The sequence below is a fragment of the Clupea harengus genome, unplaced genomic scaffold, assembly GCF_900700415.2.
Source record: "Clupea harengus unplaced genomic scaffold, Ch_v2.0.2, whole genome shotgun sequence".
Taxonomy (NCBI): domain Eukaryota; kingdom Metazoa; phylum Chordata; class Actinopteri; order Clupeiformes; family Clupeidae; genus Clupea; species Clupea harengus.
The window spans coordinates 1-20,000 of NW_024880484.1; the positions used below are offsets into that span (position 1 = coordinate 1).

Consider the following 20,000-nt stretch of genomic DNA (forward strand, 5'->3'; position numbering starts at 1 on the left):
CTAACTTCATGAAGTGAGAACACATCTTTGTCATAAGATAAAAGGAAATAGTTAATTTCTCGATCACTTTTTAAGGCACGCTATCTGCACAGCCAGTTTACACAGGAACGCATGTCCTTGTGGAGTAAGACCAGTGAGAACTGAAAAAAATGAAATTATTTCCAGGGAAATACTTTCAAGGATAGCATTACGTACAAAATGTCATTTGGAGGACTAGCATCTATCCCTGTATAACAGTAGGGTATTCACAACATTCACATTGGTAATAACCCAATGACTTACATGATTATTTTTTTTCACAAAGGTACACCGATATGAAATAGAGAAATCAACAAACAATTCAAGAACATAATAACCAATAAATGAAAAGTATATCAATTTTGTTTGTGATATTGCATAAAACCCATTTTATTAAAAAAAAAAAAAAAAAAAAAAAAGTCACTGTGGTCTTGCACATGCGCATGTGTTTGTAGCTGACGATATGGTATAGATGACAGTATAATATACAGACAGCAGATGGAGCACTACAGGTTTTGAAATAGAGACATTTGAACTAATGTCCATATTTTCAGGCAGAAAAGTGATAAGGCCCTGTTCACACACACTGCTCTGGAATGCACACTGAACAGACATAGAAAAGGACTAAACTGGGCTGTGTCCTAAGGCTTTCAGAATGCTGTGCTTCAGTTAAAAAATAAAGGCCCATTCAGGTTGAAACAGCCACACACTACTTTTTCTTTTCTCTCACCCTCTCCCTTACACACACGCATGCACGCACACACACTCACACACACACATTATATACTGACAAAAATGTACACTTCAAAGAAAATCTAGCAAAGCAACAAAGAGACATTTCTGGCTTATGATCTGGTACTGTTAAAACATACAGCATACCGTTCTATCTGCATGAAGAAAATGTTGCCATTAAAAACACATAGCCCAAGACACAGTGATTTCTGACAGACAATCAAGTGACTAAGATGTTTAAATTACTTACATACAATTACAGTGAGTGTACTGATGTCCAGCCTGTACAGGCCTGAAGCAGAGATGCTCTGCAGAGGCTTAAATATATATCAAAATAAGGAAAAATAATATGCATAGGTACCCCTCTCGGTAACTGAGCCTGTATTAATGTGTGTTTGGGTGGGGATGTTCCAACGATATGCATAGGTACCACTCCCGGTAACTGATCCTGTATTAATGTGTGTTTGGGTGGGGATGTTCCAACGATATGCATAGGTACCACTCCCGGTAACTGAGCCTGTATTAATGCGTGTTTGGGTGGGGGTGTTCCAATGATATGCATAGCTAGTAGAGTTAGGCCAACCTGTGTTTGACTCTGCTCTTTCAATCCAGTTTCTAGTTCATCTGTGATCAAAGGAGACTTTGATGTGTCTATGTTTATTTGTGTCTATGTTTGTTTATGTTTGTGTTTGTATGTGTGTGTGTGTGTGTGGGTGTGTGTGTGTGTATTCGGCACTCATGTTCTGGCCTCTCTCTGGCTGTGGGCATCATTCTCGAAGGCAAGGTTGTCGTAATGTGGCTGGATGTCCACTTGAACAGATCCAAGATCAGGTTTGGACTCTGAAACAGAGAAAGAACCTCCACATTACAACACAATCCCAGGACCTGTATTTATCAAGCAATCTAGTAAGAAGTCCATCCCAACTGGCCCACAATTGTCAGTAACACAAATTTGGGCCTGCACTAAGAAATAGCAGTACAGACAATGTATGGTGTTTCTCAACTTCATGGAATAATTCTGCTTACAGAGGAATCAGATGGCTAATACACATACAGTATGTTCTAGGGAAGAATGCACTTCTTGAGAAAAAGCTTTGTAAAAGATATGGATTGGATAGGAATGAATTAATAATAATAACTTATACAGTGCATGAGAAAACGTATTATTTCACACACACACACACACACACACACACACACACACACGTGTGCACGTGTGGGCCTATAACACGTGCAGCATCATAACTGATTCCAGATCAGATCAAGATGGCCGACACGCAGCTTGCTGTCTATGTAACTATGTTGGTCTATCTAGCCTCATATTGAAATCAATTGTCAACAATACCGTACTGTATACAATCCGCATACACAACATCCAAAACAAGCAGATCTCCTGCCAGCTTGTTGCAGTATTCCCTCCAAAAATGTTTTTTAGAAAATCTTTAAAACTGTGAATTTGAAGAAAAAAAAATGCATGTTTTCATCATTGAATACATGCAGGGAGATGTAGAAAATGTCAGAAATTCTGAGTCAACTGGGAGGCTGTAAGAGAATCTACATGGAGTGGCCTGACCTATTAGTGTTCTGCATGACACTGCCACTTCAAGCTGAACCCATGACGTGGGTAGCAGCTCAGTGTCCAAGAATGACGTTCATTCTCAAAACAGAAGTTCAATTCCATGGTCAAGGAGGACGAAGGAAACATGATAACTGCCTCTCAAATCTCACCTCTACACACAAGTAGGACTGTTTTCTTTTTTTTTTTTCAGCGTAGCGCAATTCCAAAGAGTGCTTCTGTGGCACATGACAAAATACAGCCCCTGCTCAGACACAACACACTTGACATTGACCTGGTGGGAAATGTGATGTGTACAACTGAAATGTCACACATCTCTCAGATGTCATACACATCTGCACTTATAAACCAATGTGTGAAATCAAAAAGAATTGCGCATAGCAGTGCAAAGAGTTTTGTATGTCCTGTTGTTTTAAGTAATTGTGGTTAGGGCTGTGTGATGAAACAACATGGGCAAAACATTAAATAAAATAGTGCTACAGTATATACATTAGAGACTAGAGGTTATGGATTATGCTGTGTGGAAAAGTGCATACAGCCATGGAAACACATAACATATAAATATATAAAACAGATCATGTTCAAATGAATTAATACTTTTTTTAAGACAGCAGGAGGAATAAGATCTTAGTCAACCCCACACCGTATGACCAGCACAGGCGTGTGAAGGGCATGAGCACCCTTTAACAGGAGGATGAGAGGTATGCAGGGTAGAATTTAAGAGACATAGCATGAGTGCACAGAGAAGGTGCTTGAGAGCCGAACTGCTGCCGTTTTTCGGTATGTGCCACCTGTGAAATATGAAGTGGTTTATCAACCCCCAGAAACTAGCCTTCTGTCATGAAGAATTACCCTGCTATCAAGTAATGAAGTAATACTCCTTCTAGCTGCCTTATCACCTCCGCAGGCATCCGCCTCTGTTGTGGGGTGACACCACGAGGGCTCATCTGGTTCTCATGAAGGGGACAGCCATGAAGTAAACAAACAACCTAGCGCTGTCTGCTCTGTGCTTAGCTCAAGAGTTTCCTTCGTCACTAATGGAACCATCTAGGCAGACGTCATTCATCTGTGTCTACATCATAACAGACTGATTTATACTGACTTAACTACCTGCCTGGTATATATGCTATGCCTTTTTGACTGTCACGGAGTCACTTCTTGATCCTACTTCAAAGAGGTGATTCCCTGCACAGGCTGTACACTTAAATAAAACTTCAAATCCTTGACTTCGTCTCCCTTGTCCTTCTACCTATGTTCGCGTTTGCATCAGACTCCATCGAGCTTCTGCATTACCAGGGCTGGAGTGTGCAGTGTCCTCCTCCACTGGGCTGTGCTGCTCGGTCCCCTGGATGGAGGCATAGCCAGATGAGGCGGTCTCGCTACGACCGTCATCGGTCGTGTTGGGGAAAGAGACCATCTCTGGAGGCATTGGGATCTGCTGCGGGGCTTCCTCTATGTCAGGCTGAGAAAAAGAGAAGGAAACGAATCGAGAGAGAGAGAGAGAGAGAGAGAGAGTGGGACATCTCAATCATTTTTTTGCAAAATTTGTTAATATGTCTCGGCACATTCAGGCCACATCCAAATTAAAAAGCTCTCAATTTGGCCTTTGCGGAACATTGTGCTTTCAAGGAAAATGAATATGACTTTTTTGGGACACTAAAATGGGAGTCCAGCAGGTGCACAGTATTAATGTCCTTACCTCAACTCCCAGGGCTTTCAAGATGTCACATTTACACATCGGACACGTTCTGTGTTCCAGCAACCATGGCTCAATGCACTGCTTATGGAAGAGATGACTACACACACACACACACACACACACACACACACACACAGACACTTTAGTATTACAAATACATTTAAAATGATCTTTAACTTTATCTCAGCACTGTAAGGACCCACTTCATTAGTGCAAAGGATTGCTTTACATACTTGCATGTGAGAATAGACAGCACATCTCCAGCCTTGTACGCATCAATGCAAACGGCACAGGTGTCAGCATCAGGCCCTGTCTCCTGCAAATGAAATGCCACGTTAGAAGAAAACACACAAGGAGGGATGCGAGAAAGACGGGAAGGAAGGAAGCAAGGAGAGAAGGAAGGAAAGTAGGAAGAGAGAAGGAAGGAAGGAGGGAAGGAAGGAAGGGAAGTAGGAAGAGAGAAGGAAGGAAGGAGGGAAGGAAGGAAGGGAAGTAGGAAGAGAAAAGAAAGGGAGGAAGGGAAGTAGGAAGAGAGAAAAGCAAAGCAGTGATCTGTGTGTGCTGTGTTTCCTGAAAGCGCCGCTGAGCAACCACCGTGGTAACGGTGAAAGGAGACAGTTGAAAATTATAGAGACCATCATTTCACCATGGTAGTTGGTCAACAACGCTTTTGTGAAACACACCCCAACAAGGGTAGCAAATAGGAAGAGCTGAAACAAAGGAGGGAAATGTGGAAGGAGGGAAGAAAGAAAGGAGGAAGTGCAGCCGTTCAGTACCTCATCTCCCTGTTTAAGTGTGCGGACTTGCAGTTGACGAATGGCCTTTTTTGCTTCGGCCTTCAGCTGCTTCTGCATAGGAGAGAGGAGGAAGGTCTGTGTCAGGAGGACAGGATGGGGAGGGGCGAGGTGTGTGGATTACACTGGAGTGGTTAATGCGGGGAAAAAGATGCCTAGAGAATGCTCTGCTAATTATATGCATGTTCTGGGTTCCCCACGTTTCACATTGCACGGTTTTGCATTATTCAGCCACTTCCTATCTCTCTGTCTCCCAATCGTTAACCCTCTCCCTCTCTCTTAAACGCCTACAGTGCTGTGCAGTGCCATGAGCCTGGGCCTTCTTCAGTTGCAGATAGTGTGTAGAACTGCTGTGGCTTTTGTTTGAATGGTGCTGAAGCTTAGTAACAAGCCAAGGCCATGCAATATCATTATGAATAAAATACATACATCTTTATAATTTACCAGATTTACCTCAGTGATGAATCGACTGTAATTTCTCATGTAGTGGCAAGTTTCAAAATACCACCGGAACGACATCCCGGTTTTTATGCAAGTCACTGAACTCTTTGCTGATTCATATGCTGATATTTACAGAGGTTTTCTTCCGCTGTTTTTCTTGTGTATAACGTCATTGCGGAAGCATCAAACTCAAGGTGAGGAAGAGGATGATGTCATTCACCCCTGACTTAGATGTTGTTCAGTTGAGTCATTAAAACTCTCCTCTGAATAAGTCTCTGGGGATTTTAGAGATGTAAACGCTAGACACACCTCGAACCTCACACACACCCATATTAATTATATTAAGTAAATGTATATACACACATATATATAAAAAATATACAAATAATATATATATATATATATATATATATATATATATATATATATAAATAAAATATACAAATAATATATATATATATTACTTATTATATATATTGACTGTAGACGGCAAACAGTTGTGACATATTACATAAAATGATCAAAGTTTGATTATTGTCTAATCTACAGAAAGCCCATGAGTAATACACCACCAGTCAAAACAGGCGTCACTCAGTCACTTGGGAATCTCACTGAAGAGAATTAGCAGGATGTTTTTCCCCAAGCCTGTATGCATGTTTGTGTTTCCCGCAAGTGTCACTGTTTGTGTGTGTGTGTGTGTGCGTGTACATGTAAGCATATTTGTGGGTTTGTGGGCTTGTGGGCATGCAGGTTTGTATGTGTATTCAGGGCTGGCTGACATTTTGGGAGTGTCTGTGCTGTTTTGCATACACTCACAGGAAGGACAATGCTCTCCTTTTGCCCAGAACTTCACACTCAGTGGGCGACTGTTTGAGAATAGTGTTCATCCGAGACAAACACACACACACACACACACTTCAGTGTGTTCCCTCCCCCATAACAGAGGACCTATAAATGTTTATCGGGCTTTCAGTAATGTGACCGCAGTCTCACTATCTAACCCTCGCCAAGGTGAGGAGAAATATCTGCTCTCAGTTCAAAGGTTTCTAACAGTGTGGCACAAAAAGCAGCCTGGGCATGTCCAGAATTCTTCCCTGCCTGTAGGCAGTAAGTGCAAGGCAGTGCTCATCTCCCGACTTGCTGTTGGCTTCTCTGTACATAGCTGTGTGTGAGTGTGTGTGTGCGTATGTGTGTGCGTGTGTGTGTGCGTGTGCGTGCGTGTGTGTGTGTGTGTGCGTGTGTGTGCGTGTGTGTGTGCGTGTGTGTGTGTACTTTTCCATTTGAAAAAGTGGGTGTGCTCTATAGCATGGAGAAAATAGCAGGCAGATTAGGATCCTCTATTGTTGCCGGTGCACATACATACATACATACCCAGTACCGATATCAACACACACAGAAACTATGAGGCCAGTCCGACCTGCTCAACCTGTTCTTTGGGACACTTGAGCAGGAGAGGGCTGACCCCAGGCTGTTTTGTGATACCCAAAGTCAAACTTGTCCCTTGTGCTTAAGGAAACGGGCATGAAGTCTGTGTGTAACATCTTGGTGTGAGTTTGTGTACCTGCTTGCGGTTCTGCAGTCGGACTGTGTTCAGCCGCCGGGCCGAGTAGAATATGAAGTATCCTACAGTGGCTGCAGTCACCACGAAGAAGGAAATGGACACGAAGAAGACGGAGTAATGGCTCATCCAGGGACCGTGCTGCTTCCCAACCTCTATTGCCATAGTTACCGAAATACCCTGCTGCAGCAAACCCACCATCTCCATCCCACGGTGGTGTCCGATCATAATGGCTACTGTGTCACCAGTGCCTGTGAACACACACACGCACAAATTTACATACATGTAGCAACATAATTGGTCACACACACACACACACACACACACACACACATCTCAGAATTATATTTCATGAAAAAACACTGAAATATCATATCATACCCGGCAGAACCTCTTCAGAATCCCACATTATTTTTTTCCCCCACACTCACAAATGTTCATGTCAGTTCAGACAGAGCACAACACAATGCCATCTGTGTTTTCACCCTCACACAGTGCAGTGTTTTCACTCCACACACACACACACACACACACACACACACACAAATGACTCAGTCATCGTAATCACATGCAGTGCAGAACACAATACTATTCTGCCAATTATGGATAGACACACTCATATTTCATCCAGAATCCACTGAGACTACAGATGAAAGTTTGGGTGAAAAAGTAGTTGACTATAAACTGGCTCTATAAGAAATATACTATGAATACTAATCGGAATATTATAGCTTTACTGTGGGGGAAATTTGCACATGTAACTGTGTCTGCAAACTAGATATTCACTTTATTCTCTTAACACTTTATTACCCCTTTACTACCTATGGAATATTAAACTTTTTGGAATGTACTGATTGAATTCTCAAATCCTTGAACAGGCATATTGTTTTTTTTTGCATTAGTTCAGTTTCCTCAATGAAAAGTGTTTCACTTGGAAAAGTGTTTTACTTGGAAAGACAATATGCTGAATGTGAAGCATGGGTAGAAAACTGAGAAGTTCCTTGCATCAGGTGGCTGCAGTGGAGTGTTTCTTCCTGCAGTGGTGACATGGCAGTTTCAAACAGAAGCTGGCTAAGAGGTGGATACAGGTAGGTTTTTCCTGTTATAGATTTCTGAACATTTCTGGTCAACAGCTTTAGGATGCAGGTGTGAAAATCAAAGGCCAAACATTTGGCTCATTTGACTACGAAATGACAAAAGTGCATTTCCCAGATATGTAAGCACACAATCCACTGTGAGGCCTGGTGCACAGACCGAAATAATTGAGGGAAACCAAAACAACTGCTATCTATAGAAAAAGTCTCCATGTCTGCCAGATTTATAGTCTCTTCATGGGTCGTGTAAAATTATGTCATGTGAGGCAGCATGCCGTCCACCTGATTTAACAAAACAATGTCAGCAAATTGCTCTACAGCCTCAAGTAGTTTGGACTCACATTCTTGTAAATTGCACTGACTCCAGCCAATCTTAAAGTGTTTTGCCCCATCTGGTTTATGAGTTAAGAGTGTCCAAGAAATCACTTGTCGTAACGGCTACTTCAGTGATGTTCTGGAGTTTTCCCTTCCCTAAGCAATATATATAATGACTAACTTTAAAGATTACAGACATCACAGAACATAGTCTTGTCAAATTCTAAGAATATTTTGTCCACCTTTTCCGTAAAAGAATGATATATGCATATTCTGTTTGGACCAAGAAGGGAGTGTGTTGTATTTGCTTTTGTCATACAAAGATAAACAGAAGTCTCACAGAAAAAAAACATTGTTGTGCGATATGATAACAAGATGTGTTAACACCAATAAGACCTCACTTTAGACTCAACTTCATGCTTTCTAGTGAGGCTTAAATGCTGTGCTCATAGGAGGCCCATTAACAGAACAGCATGTCTCCGTCAAGCAAAAATACACTCACTTTTTAAAAAAGATTACATGTAATCAGAAGCCAAGACTATTTTGTCTATGCATATTATCTCTACTGAAGCACACTTTAAACAAAGAAAGGGCAAGAGAAGTCAAGTACCTCATATTTAGGAGCAGTGGTATGTTTCAGCTAAGGCAGAGCAGTTTTTCTTGTTCATTCACTAGCCAGGCACAATGAAGAAGAAGCTACGAGTTGTTAATCTACTGACAAACAAACATCAAACATCTTTAATGCTTTCCACGACACACAAATGTAATACATTTCTGTTACAACAAGAACTTACGTATATATTTTCTGTCATTCATTCATTGAAGGACATTTGTTAATGACTGTACACAAAGGTTTGGTAAGGGTGTTTCCAAGCTGTCAAAACCTGTGAACCTGTAAAACCTATTGATTAAATACTGTCTAACTCAATAGAAACTTCGAAGAATGTAACTCATAAAAACTGAAGAAAACATATGTACAAGGACACAATAACCTCCATAATACCCACTCAAAAGACTATCTCAGTGTCAATATCTTCATACAAAGAGGATAATAACTGTAAAATTTGACCTAAATGGTCCAGTGATAACACAAGAATGTAGACAACAGGCACCACCTCAGACTTTCCTTAACATGAGAGTGGATTAAGTTTTCCAACAAACTGATAGCTAATCTTTCCAGTGGTCCCACAAGGTGACACAAGTGATCTCTACAGACTTTCATAACTTGGTGAAATGTGTTGGTCACTGTTAACTTGCTATTTGTTTGTCAGATCACATGACTACCAAGATAAACAGGTTTATCAGTTCAGTCAATAGCACTGTAGAAATCAAAGTCCATAGAGATCAGAGGAGTCCAAATGCCATGTACGCTGGCATGTACAGTACATTATATAGTCTATGTGCTGGACAATGTGTACTGTATGTGTTTTGTAATGTAATGTCACCATTATTTATCTTTGTTCTTTGTTCCTTCAAATGACCAGTTGGACTACAATAATACCGAAAAAAAAACACCCGCCTGTCTTATTTGCTTACTGTCAAGCTAAGCAAAATGGCATATAAATGGAAATATGTAAATGGTTGGCAGTGGTAAAATCTATTTGACTCTGCGGCATCTACACTTGACTGGCGATGGTTACACAACAACACAAACACAATCAATCCACTGATACGATCTATCCACCTGAGTGCACATTTCACAGAACCACTAGAAATAAAACGAGTGTGACGATTCTCCCAACCAGAGAGATTTAATAAATGCCCAGTGAAACATCACAATGACTATTAAGACCATAAAAGCAAATAATGAAAGCAATTTGCACAAGGTCGTACCAGCAACTAGCAATGTCAGCTGGTCGCACCCGACTATAGGACAAGGTCATTCGATTTGTATTGCGAGCAACTTCACAGGTACACCTTTGATAAGAGACTTGTTTAAGAGATTACCTAACTTTTGCTCACCCAGACCAGGAAGATAAACACATCACACATCTCTTGCAATAATCTCTTGCTAATAATTCAAGACATCTACCCAACATTCCAACATGTTATTAATGACAGATTAATCAAAAATTCTATAACTCAATAGAGAAAACAACATGTTACTACTACTTTGTAGTTTGCATATAATATATATATATATATATATATCAGATATTAAAGTAAAGCATAGCCAAAGTTAACCACTAATAACCGGTGCAATAGCAGATGCAAGAGACATACAAAGTCATATCAGACTCAATTCCATCCCAAACATTTGGCGTTTGACTCATGAGGTCAACAACACTTTAAAGTCTCTCTACAGTGAATGTGGTTAGTGCTTTACGCCATTTCAACACCTTTCTTGTTCATTTAATTTGCACTGCAAAGTAGTTGGCGTTTGTTACTATTAGAATTAAAACATTTATTTTGACAGACTATGCATAAAGCGTAGGTTCAACAGCCTAGACATTGAGAAAACACGCTTAGCATATAAGCCTACATTATTCTGAAGGTTGTAGTGTGCAAGAACTGTTTTAGGATTATCACACAGGTTTGTCCAAATTAAACTGTTAATGGCATTGAATGTAGGTCTACAGCATTATGGACTTATAGCAGCCAGTCACCATTTTGTTAACTTTCCCAGTTGTTGAAGAAATGCTGAAGAAAACTTCATATAGGCATTGCTGATGGCAGGTGAATAGATGGGCAAATATCTTAAATTAAACTGTGTGGTTAAATTATTGTAGTGACATGACTCAACTTTCAGGAAACAGTTTTTTGAGGAACAGATCTTATTTCAAGCAGTTCCTTGTTTGTGAGGGGGGAAAACCATGTACTGGAACCAGTTGGGCTCATGCAAAAGACTTTGACAGGTATACCACATTTTACAATAAGAGAGATCTATCTGGCCGAATCAACCCCCTTCTATTACTTGTACCAAGGTGACCTCATTACAACAAACGAATGCATAAAGAAGCACATATTAAGCACCAGCCATGTACTGGAGGATCTCACGCTGTACAAAGTTAGGAAATAGGTTACTATGATATTTGACTGCCTTACTCCCTGATCCCTGTGGTACAATGCAGCTGGTTGCCCCTCCATTTACTCTCTAGAGCCACGTTGACCCTTGCTGACCCTAGAGCTTCCCACAGTTGTGTCAAGTTGAATGTTAATGCACCTCACTGAATGGCGTATTCCATTTCATTCTACACAAAGGCCACTAGACTGTGCAGGACAGCGAACCCTGGGACAGAGCCGACCCCATGGAAAGGTCCCTGGAGATCAGCTCAGAACAATCATCCAGTTTGGAAAACTTTACTTTCCATTGTTTCAATTTATATAGCAGCTGGTCGACAACGATGTTTAGTCCTTCCTCAAAACTAGATTTCTTCTTTAGTCAGCATCAGTGTCCTTAACCTTGTGCACATCAGCCTTAGTTGTTTTTAGACAAGGTAGCCTATTGTGTTGCAACACTAACACAAATTAGATTAATCGGTTGCAAAAGCTTACACAAAATGTAGCACTAATTTACACCTGTAGCCATGGTCAGTAGGCTACATGCAGTCATTGCAGTGTGTTGATACACTGAGGGGGGAATTGATCGTTCCACTTCCCTTGTAAATAGTAGGTCTCTAATTGGGTCTCATGTGAAACAACCACAGCAACCAGACCAGTAGTTACACAGTTGCCATTTCCCCCCCAAGAAATAGGTTATTCCTCTACAATGGCGATATATATTACTCTCTTCTGTCTAACCTGAAGGAGAAAAAGGACTGAAGCAGGTCACAAGCCTTAAATAAATATTAGTATTATTCATGTAGGCCTGTGTAAGCAGCAAAGTTACGGTTGTAACATGTTGGCTACCAACTAGCCTTCACAACAATGTGCCAATGTTGCCACTGGACAAATGTTGCTATGTATGTTTTCATAGCTCTCATTTAAATATGAATCGGCTATTCTCGTTTTATCACGTAGCATATTTAGGCTACCATACTACTTTCTGTACAGAGATTATCGAACTATTTCTGACACTCATGCGACATGATGACATCCATGTGACGGATGACTATAGATCACAAGGAAAGCCTGCTGAAACTCCTTCAGCTGAAATGATTGACTATTAAGTGAGCTTCCCTTTTGTGCACCCAAGCATGTTAAAAGGTGAATGTCAGTTTGTCAGAAATGAAATTACTTGTTTGTGCTACAACAACACTGTAATGTTGAAGGAACTGTGAAAAGAGAATGTTCCCCTATATTCCTGTGTATTTAGGCCCATTTGCTTCATGACACTTTTGGTGGATCACAGCATCCAGAATATGATTATTTGGTCTGTTTGGCCTAATCACCTCAAACACAACGTTCGTAGTGGCTTATTCAGTCAGTCACACTGAGTCAACGGATATGCAAATTAATTCGTTCAGATCAGCTGTCTAACTTTTACCCTTTTAAATAACCATTTGATCCCTCCACCACCACCCACCCGCGTGAGTGAGGACCAGATACAAAAAATAAAACAGGCCTAACCGCATGATTATACCATCTGTCTAATTAATCGCAACACTGACGTTTTCAATCGAAATAATTCGCACGACACAAGGTCCCTCAGGTTGGTTACACCACAGCGCCTGTAGTAACGTGTCCATATGCCACATCGGTCGATCTCGACAAACTACCATAACGTTATTTACCACAAACAGTCCTTCACCACTACAGTTGTCTGAACTAACATTAACTAACATAAACTCAGGTTACATAGAAATCCTCAAAGACCTGTTGCGTAAGACATCCGAGAAAATGCCTAAATTGTTTACAAGTTGAAACATACCTGGATGGGACATTTGTATGACCCGGTTTTCCATGCCGACATTATTAAATATAACAGCGGCAATCGCTCCTTTACTGGCCGCGACGTTGATCTTCTCAGAAAATGTGCATCCATTTCCTCTCTGTATAAGTGCTATCCAGCCTTTGGATCCATTTGGGATGTCATAAACAGTGTCGCTGTCACAACCGTATATTGGGTCAGGGAAGTATAAGTTTCCAGCCACAGATGCCTTTGGAGAGTCTTGTCCGTATAGTCCGATTTCTTCGTATCGATACTTAGTTTCGTTGTTTTGGGGGGCAACAAATGACACGTTGAGGTATGCAGTGCAGATGTATGTCGCCTGAGCGAAATGTAAACTCGATACCTGTAGGCTCGACGCGACGAATAACCACGAAAACAGGTGCCGTTTCGCAAGCAGAGACATGTCTGGTTGCAATGCCGATTTCGCACTTACTCAGCAGAATTAATGTTATTACTTTACACCGACACAATGTCAAACAAGTTAAAGAAATCCGTGATAAAGGAACACTTCATCGACCCACGCCAGCCCTGGGTACTGCTAACAGGTGAACTAGTTGGAACAGGGTGCGATCTATCTCATCGAGGTCAGGTTGAGTTTGAACACACCCATTTCTGTCTTAAAGGTACAACCACAACCACGACCAAAGTGCACACGCATTCGCCAAATTTAGCAATTCCCATAAACAAATAAGGACCATTGAAAACTTAGAAATATGGGGAGGCAATTCTGATAGCTTACTAAAAGTGGCAAGCTCCAAGACTGGACAGGGTTTTTAAAATTGATCTAGTATCGATGCTATCCTACATTTAAATGGCAGTTTAGGCAAACATTTTGTGCGCCCCCTACATAATCTCAGTTGTTATTCTCTCTTTTCTGCTCTGATGGTTGTTCTGTACAGCTCCCATGGACAAAAAAGCACAATACTCGATAGGGCGATTAAATGACACCGTCAAATGAACAGTGCTTTTGTCGCATGCAACCAGCCTGGCAACGGAGCCACCATTCCCAGTGGTTAAAGTTTCTGGATGGATATGGATCATAGGCTACTTACCAGACGTGTTATCCTAACATAACCAAATGCAGCTACAACCAACACCTTTTACATGGAATCTAACATATATTGGCCCTTGCACCTTTTCCCAATGCAAAATAACTAGATGTAGTTATTTCACCTATTTGATCAAATCTCTTATGCACCTGCCTCCAGAGTGGAAGTGGAAAAAGTACCCAGATGTATCCTATGTAGAAGGCCTATGTTGAATTGCACTTAAGTGCATTTGCAACCTGATTAAAATACAGTAGGCTATACGTTCCTGATACAAAAGTAGAGCATTTTTTCTCTAATGTAAGAAAGTAGTACTATTTTAAGTATTTTTCAGCAGACTTAAAATACAGAGTGGATGTCCAACTGTAGCAAATCCCTGACATATGTATCTTTAAAAAAATTACTCTTTAGAATGAGCATTTTCCCTGTCTGCTTTGTGAGGTCCATGCCTTGCTCCAGAAGCTGGATTCAGCAGATCCAGGTGAGATATGAGCTTTCTCCCTATCAACATCTCTGCAGGGGAATGTGTCCGTGGGGTGAGAGGAAGGATCCGATACTGGATAAAGAACCAGGAGAGTTTCACTAACAGAGAAGGCCCTGAGATGTTCAGACCATTTTTCAAAGTCACCCAAACAGATTACAGTACAGTGTGAATGTGGCACACATCAGTTAGGTCCACTCACACCTATTCATTGAGAACTGAAATGGGGGTGGGGTGGGGGGGTTATACTGTCTAGGTTCTGTGTATACTCAGAAGAAACGTCGGGGTCCTGTTTGTCCTGTCGGATTTATTTCTCAAGAATGACCATTGGACTATACATTATCCCTTACTTATTCACAATGTTTCTTACAACAACATATTTGTTGAATCATTTAAGACAGTTATGTCAACGCTGTAAATAAAAATGCTACCAGAAACACTTGGACTACAATAATCAGAAGATTGAATTATGTCACTGTGTGAAGCTGGATGGAACATTTGTATGACCCTCTTTTCACTGCCGAGATTTTTTAATATAACAGCGGCAATTGCTCCTTGCCGCCACGTTGATCTTTTTGTGTGTTTATATACTCTTTTTATGACAACTGACTCCATTGAGCTCCACTTCCAATGTGGAGAAGCATGTTGGAAGACCCCCAGGGAGTGTGTTTTCAGTGAATGGAATGAAATTGTGGAGGGCGCGCTTGAACCCAGCACCAGTGCGTATATATAGCACGGACAAAAACAAGGCATTGCACTTCCTGAGAGTACAGTAAGAAAGTCAGTGTCAATGAATCACAGTTGGAGAACTTTATAATAATCCACTTCAAGCTACTTTGTTTGTTTGGGATGACAGTGGGTGAATGTAAGTAGAGGAACTTGCCCACCCGTAGCAATACACTGCAGTGCCAGCATTAGCTCAGGGGGTAGAGTCATTTGTCAGCAATGCCAGCTTTGAAGTGTCCTTCAGAAAGATACAATGTCAATGTGACTGACCTACCTCTGCTGTGGAAGTAGTTAGTAATGGCCTAGTTGTTATTAGTGTTGACCTACAAACAGTAGGACAGCATTTCCCAGCCTGTATTAATATGCACAAGACTATGTGAAACATTCAAACACAAACTTTGAATTCAAATTTGAAATGACTCCGTCTGACCTTCAACACAGCACGTAGTTTGATCCTCATCTGACTGACAGATAAAAGTTCTTCACTTTTAAACATGCAAACTCTACGTAGTGTTTTTCCTCTAAAAAATGAAATAGTTCATCCCACAAAACCATTTGGCTATTCATTATCAACAGATTTCATTGTTTATTTTACATTTATGGCTGTAGGGCAAACATGTGAATGCCCTTTTTGTGACAACCTCTCCACCAACTTGCATTGCGATGACAAAAATACTCTTGGAGACATATCATAAATCAATCATAACATTCTTGAATCCCATATAGTTAGCCAAATAATTACAGAAAATAAAATACCATTTTGTCAATTATAATCGTCAGTAGAGAAAACATTTATTGGTATGTTTTTCCTGGTGTTGTTAAATACAAAGAAAAATAAATTACGCAGACATAGAAACATACCATAATTCATATTAAAATGCTTCCACTATAAAGTTTAAATCTTGATTGATGTCACCCTTCCTCCTTTAGCGCCACAGTCCAACTGCCTGTGACTAAAACTCATCATCTAAGAACTCTAAGGACTCATTGCTAGGCAACCCTTGTGTCCTGTACTTTTGGGAGATGTGTGTCCATCTGCTGTGATTGGAGGATACGGTGCCGTGGAGCTCTGCTGACCCAGGAAACAGATCTTTCAATAGCCTTTACAAGGGGGAGACAGGGAGAATTACACGGACTATATTTTCTGCTTTTCAGAGAGAATTTAAAAACAGCTGAAAACATGGAATCATAAGTTCATCAGAAATGTAATACCTCAGTTTTTTAGGAAACCAAACTGCTTCTTATTATCTAGGATCCTAACACAGGGTTTCTATATTGTAGTTTGGCCAGATCCATTTGGGATCATGACTTTAAGAAGGTTTAAGAAGCAGACACTAACTGGTTTTTCATCTAATTCATTCGCATATTTTGAGCGCATTTATGAAAATCTGGTTAAAAAAATGCGATGTCTGTGAATGTTTCCATCTACAGTATTACAAATGTGAAATGTAAACTCTGTAGAAGTGGTTGGAAGAGTTGAGAACAGCTGTGGGTTCAAAACTTGAGGTTGTTCTTCAAACATGTAATACAATCTTAACAGATGCAATTCATCAACCTTAGTCGCATCAGGCCCTATGGGAATCGGGAGTTAATCCACAACCCTCTAGGGCTTCCACTCAGGACGTCATATTTGAATGGTCAAAAATCACATTGAAGACTTGGATGGAAACCCAGCTACTTACTTGAATATTGGCATGACAATGTGTTCCATGAAGCCGATCTGCAAGTCTGGTATGTAGGCCTTCTCCCTGTCCATCATATCACTAGGTGTGTTTCCCATAGCTTTCTCCTACACACACACACACGCACACACACACACACACACACACACACACACACACACACACACACACACACACACAGACACATACAAATACACACACACACACACACACACACACACACACACGCACACGCACACGCGCACACGCACACACACACACACACACACACACACACACACACCACACACACAATAGAGTTTACTTTCATCACTATGTTACTATGATAGCTCAAATCCAAATTATTTCCACGTCTTATTGAAATCTGAAGTAAAGCGCAAAAGAACATTTTTATAACTCTGGTTTGGGAAAAGGTGTGCTAGCTACCACTCAACCGCATGTCCACTTCTACCTCATTACTCTTGCAACCAATGTAAATGTGCAATTAACAATGTAAATGAGCACACTGCCTGAGCTCCAAAATCCAAAGCACACTCTGCCAAAAAACATGAGAAACGTGACAAAACATCAACACAAATGGCCCAAGTAGCAATCATTGTCATAGTAACAAAGGAAAAGTTCCATGTCCTGGCATGTCCTGCCATGTCCGGCACCTGGAGTGAGGAAATCAACTGAGGTGTAAACAAAAGTCAATCAACTAAAGTATGGGAATGGAGATAGGCCATTAAGAACCATCCCAGGCAAAGTGCCGCAGAAACCTAATTATCATAAAATGCTAATACATTGACAGCCTAGGTGGTAACTAACATAGTATAAATGGCTAGAGTCTAAAATGCTTCCTGTCCAGATGTACACCACTGAATCCGAAGCATGTTCATGTGCTTTGTTAAGACTCCTGCTTTTTTTCTGGAATAAAGACTAACTGCTGCATTAACTGCAAGAAACGTTCCTCTTTCCTTACAGCAGCATTAACACGCACACAACTGATGCCAAATAAGCACACTTACTCTGTCTCCCTGAGAGAAGAACTCTCTGTAGATGAGTTCAGCCACTCTTCGGTTGGTCTTCCAGTCTTTGGTCTGATCAGACAGATCACTGGAGCTCATTAGCAGACACAGCAGCAGATGATGGTGCTCGGGCTTGTTTGGGTCGTATCCCTCTGGGAACATAGAGACAGGCGATAAGGAGACAATGAGGCCATGCAGGAAGCGTGGGCTTGTAATGAGGGATCCTCACCTGTTGACATGTTTTGAAGATCATCTAAAATGCGCAGATGATGTGCAAGGTCAGTGGCTAAGATGATGTCATGCATCAGATCAAGTATTCTGTGATAGTCCTGGCCACCGAGAGAGGGGAAGAAATGGTTTAATGGAGAGAGGCTGGACATTTTGTTTTCATAAGATATGATAGTAATAACAGTACAATATTGAGGAAACAGTAACAGTTAGTGTCCTTCATACATCCATACATCTGCCATCAATGCACACAAAATTGTGAAAGATCAAGCTTAATTGCACTGGCAGAGCAATGTAATTATCTGAATGATCTGACAGCTGGTCCTCTCGTAAAAAGCAGGGGATAATAAGCTACAATGTGTCTACGAATCCTGTCCATGCAGTCTTCCTACTAACACTACTAAATGAGTGCCTGGGCTTATAAAATTCTATTTCACCTCGTTTAAGATAAAAAAAGGTATGTTAATGTAAAGGTGTCTAACAGACGTGGTTAGAAGCCTATGAGCAAAGTATGTAGCACATTTAGCAGATGGACTTGCAGCTTTTTTGCCATTACCTTCCTGGAGCAGTTGTCAAATATGTTACAGCCCTCCGAGTTAAGGATGGATATGGCCTCGGCAAAATGGTGTCTCTGTGGAAGATGGGAATTAAAACAAAAAAAACTCTACTCATACTAAAATAAAGAATTTCTCAATACTCCAAAACTATTAGATTTTAGATTCGGTAACAACTCTATAGTGTTAGAATGGTAGGTTTGAAGGATTTGGAATCAGGCACCTTGTGAGAAGGTGAAATCCCTCCCCCTTCTCACCGTGGCCCAAAAGAACTTGGACTCCCCCACCACAATGGAGTCAGTGGAGGGGTCCAATTCAACTCATTTGACCAATTTAGCCCCATGGGCGGCCTTAGTTAAGGTGTGCCTCATTGTTTATTGAGGAGGAACAGATTGGACATGAATAGACCCATGGTACAGAGACAAAAACAGTGAGATTTGTGACCACATGTTTGTGCTCTGTCTTTTTGCTTTATGTTTGTTCAGTGTTAATATATTAAATATCTGTTTTGGGGTGGATGTCTCATCCCCCGTGTAAATAAATAGCTATATTTTTTTGTAAGGAAGCCACCATCTCTGCGCCGTGTGTTTTTCCACTCTGCAATACCCATTCCAACCAGCCTACGTCCCACAACGTGGCCGACTCGGGCCATTTTCACACACCTCCATCACAGATCCGTCAGAACTGTAGAGGTGAGCCAACACTGATTTCTGGAGAGGGAGACAGAAGGCGAACCTTTGCATGAGAGCGAACAATTTTTGCTGCAATTATAAGCTGTGTACTCATTGAACCACTCCCAGCTGCACCCATGTATACTTGACTCACCGATATGATCTGGAAGGAGTTAGTAGTTCCACGGTGATCCAGATCATGACACATACACGAAACGAAAAGAGCAAAGATCTCAATGTCCCTGTGGAAACAGTGAAAGTGAAAGGTACAACCGCATAAAGATATAATTCAGTTCTTGGTGTCAAAATTGAAAATGTCCCTCGACCGACAATGCTAATGAAAGAAGGGGTAACAGGGCAATATTCCCCAATACATTTGTGCATTCTATAAATCAAATTGATTTTGAATGCCATCGAACATTTTTCAATCAACAAATTAAATACAACACTCAAAGAGAAAAACAAGACAGGCACCATGTTCTCAGGCTTGCACTGTCATTGTAGATGGCATTTTTATTTGTCATTTTTAACAGCAAAAGTGGCTGCA

The 20,000-nt window shown here is 40.9% G+C and overlaps 2 protein-coding genes across 2 annotated transcripts in view; both read right to left on the minus strand.

Annotated features, from left to right (window-relative positions):
- Positions 1-1,438: 1,438 nt before the first annotated feature.
- On the minus strand, positions 1,439-13,627 carry rnf128a (ring finger protein 128a). Its single transcript, XM_042707087.1, has 7 exons — positions 13,038-13,627; positions 6,822-7,069; positions 4,802-4,873; positions 4,259-4,341; positions 4,026-4,122; positions 3,620-3,788; positions 1,439-1,590 (listed from the first exon to the last, which is right to left on the minus strand). The coding sequence occupies exons 1-7, from the start codon at positions 13,459-13,461 to the stop codon at positions 1,487-1,489; spliced, it is 1,197 nt and encodes a 398-aa protein (XP_042563021.1). The 5' UTR covers positions 13,462-13,627; the 3' UTR covers positions 1,439-1,486.
- A 2,250-nt stretch (positions 13,628-15,877) lies between these two features.
- LOC122132252 (cGMP-dependent 3',5'-cyclic phosphodiesterase-like) overlaps positions 15,878-20,000 on the minus strand; it is a gene marked incomplete at its 5' end in the record, with an annotated part of 7,491 nt that continues 3,368 nt past the window's right edge. The window contains 7 exons of the mRNA XM_042707086.1: positions 15,878-16,412; positions 16,994-17,100; positions 18,001-18,152; positions 18,230-18,329; positions 18,785-18,859; positions 19,445-19,492; positions 19,608-19,695. Coding sequence (XP_042563020.1) covers positions 16,265-16,412; positions 16,994-17,100; positions 18,001-18,152; positions 18,230-18,329; positions 18,785-18,859; positions 19,445-19,492; positions 19,608-19,695 — 718 coding nt within the window. The remainder of the gene's footprint in view (positions 16,413-16,993; positions 17,101-18,000; positions 18,153-18,229; positions 18,330-18,784; positions 18,860-19,444; positions 19,493-19,607; positions 19,696-20,000) is intronic.

Excerpts from the sequence above, each read along its gene's own strand:
- rnf128a (XM_042707087.1), bottom strand. The coding sequence starts at position 13,461 with ATGTCTCTGCTTGCGAAACGGCACCTGTTTTCGTGGTTATTCGTCGCG. Across the intron at positions 4,123-4,258 it reads CTGTCTATTCTCACATGCAA|TCATCTCTTCCATAAGCAGT; the intron begins GTATGTAAAGCA and ends GTGTGTGTGTAG. Across the intron at positions 1,591-3,619 it reads CACTGCACACTCCAGCCCTG|AGTCCAAACCTGATCTTGGA; the intron begins GTAATGCAGAAG and ends TCTCTGTTTCAG.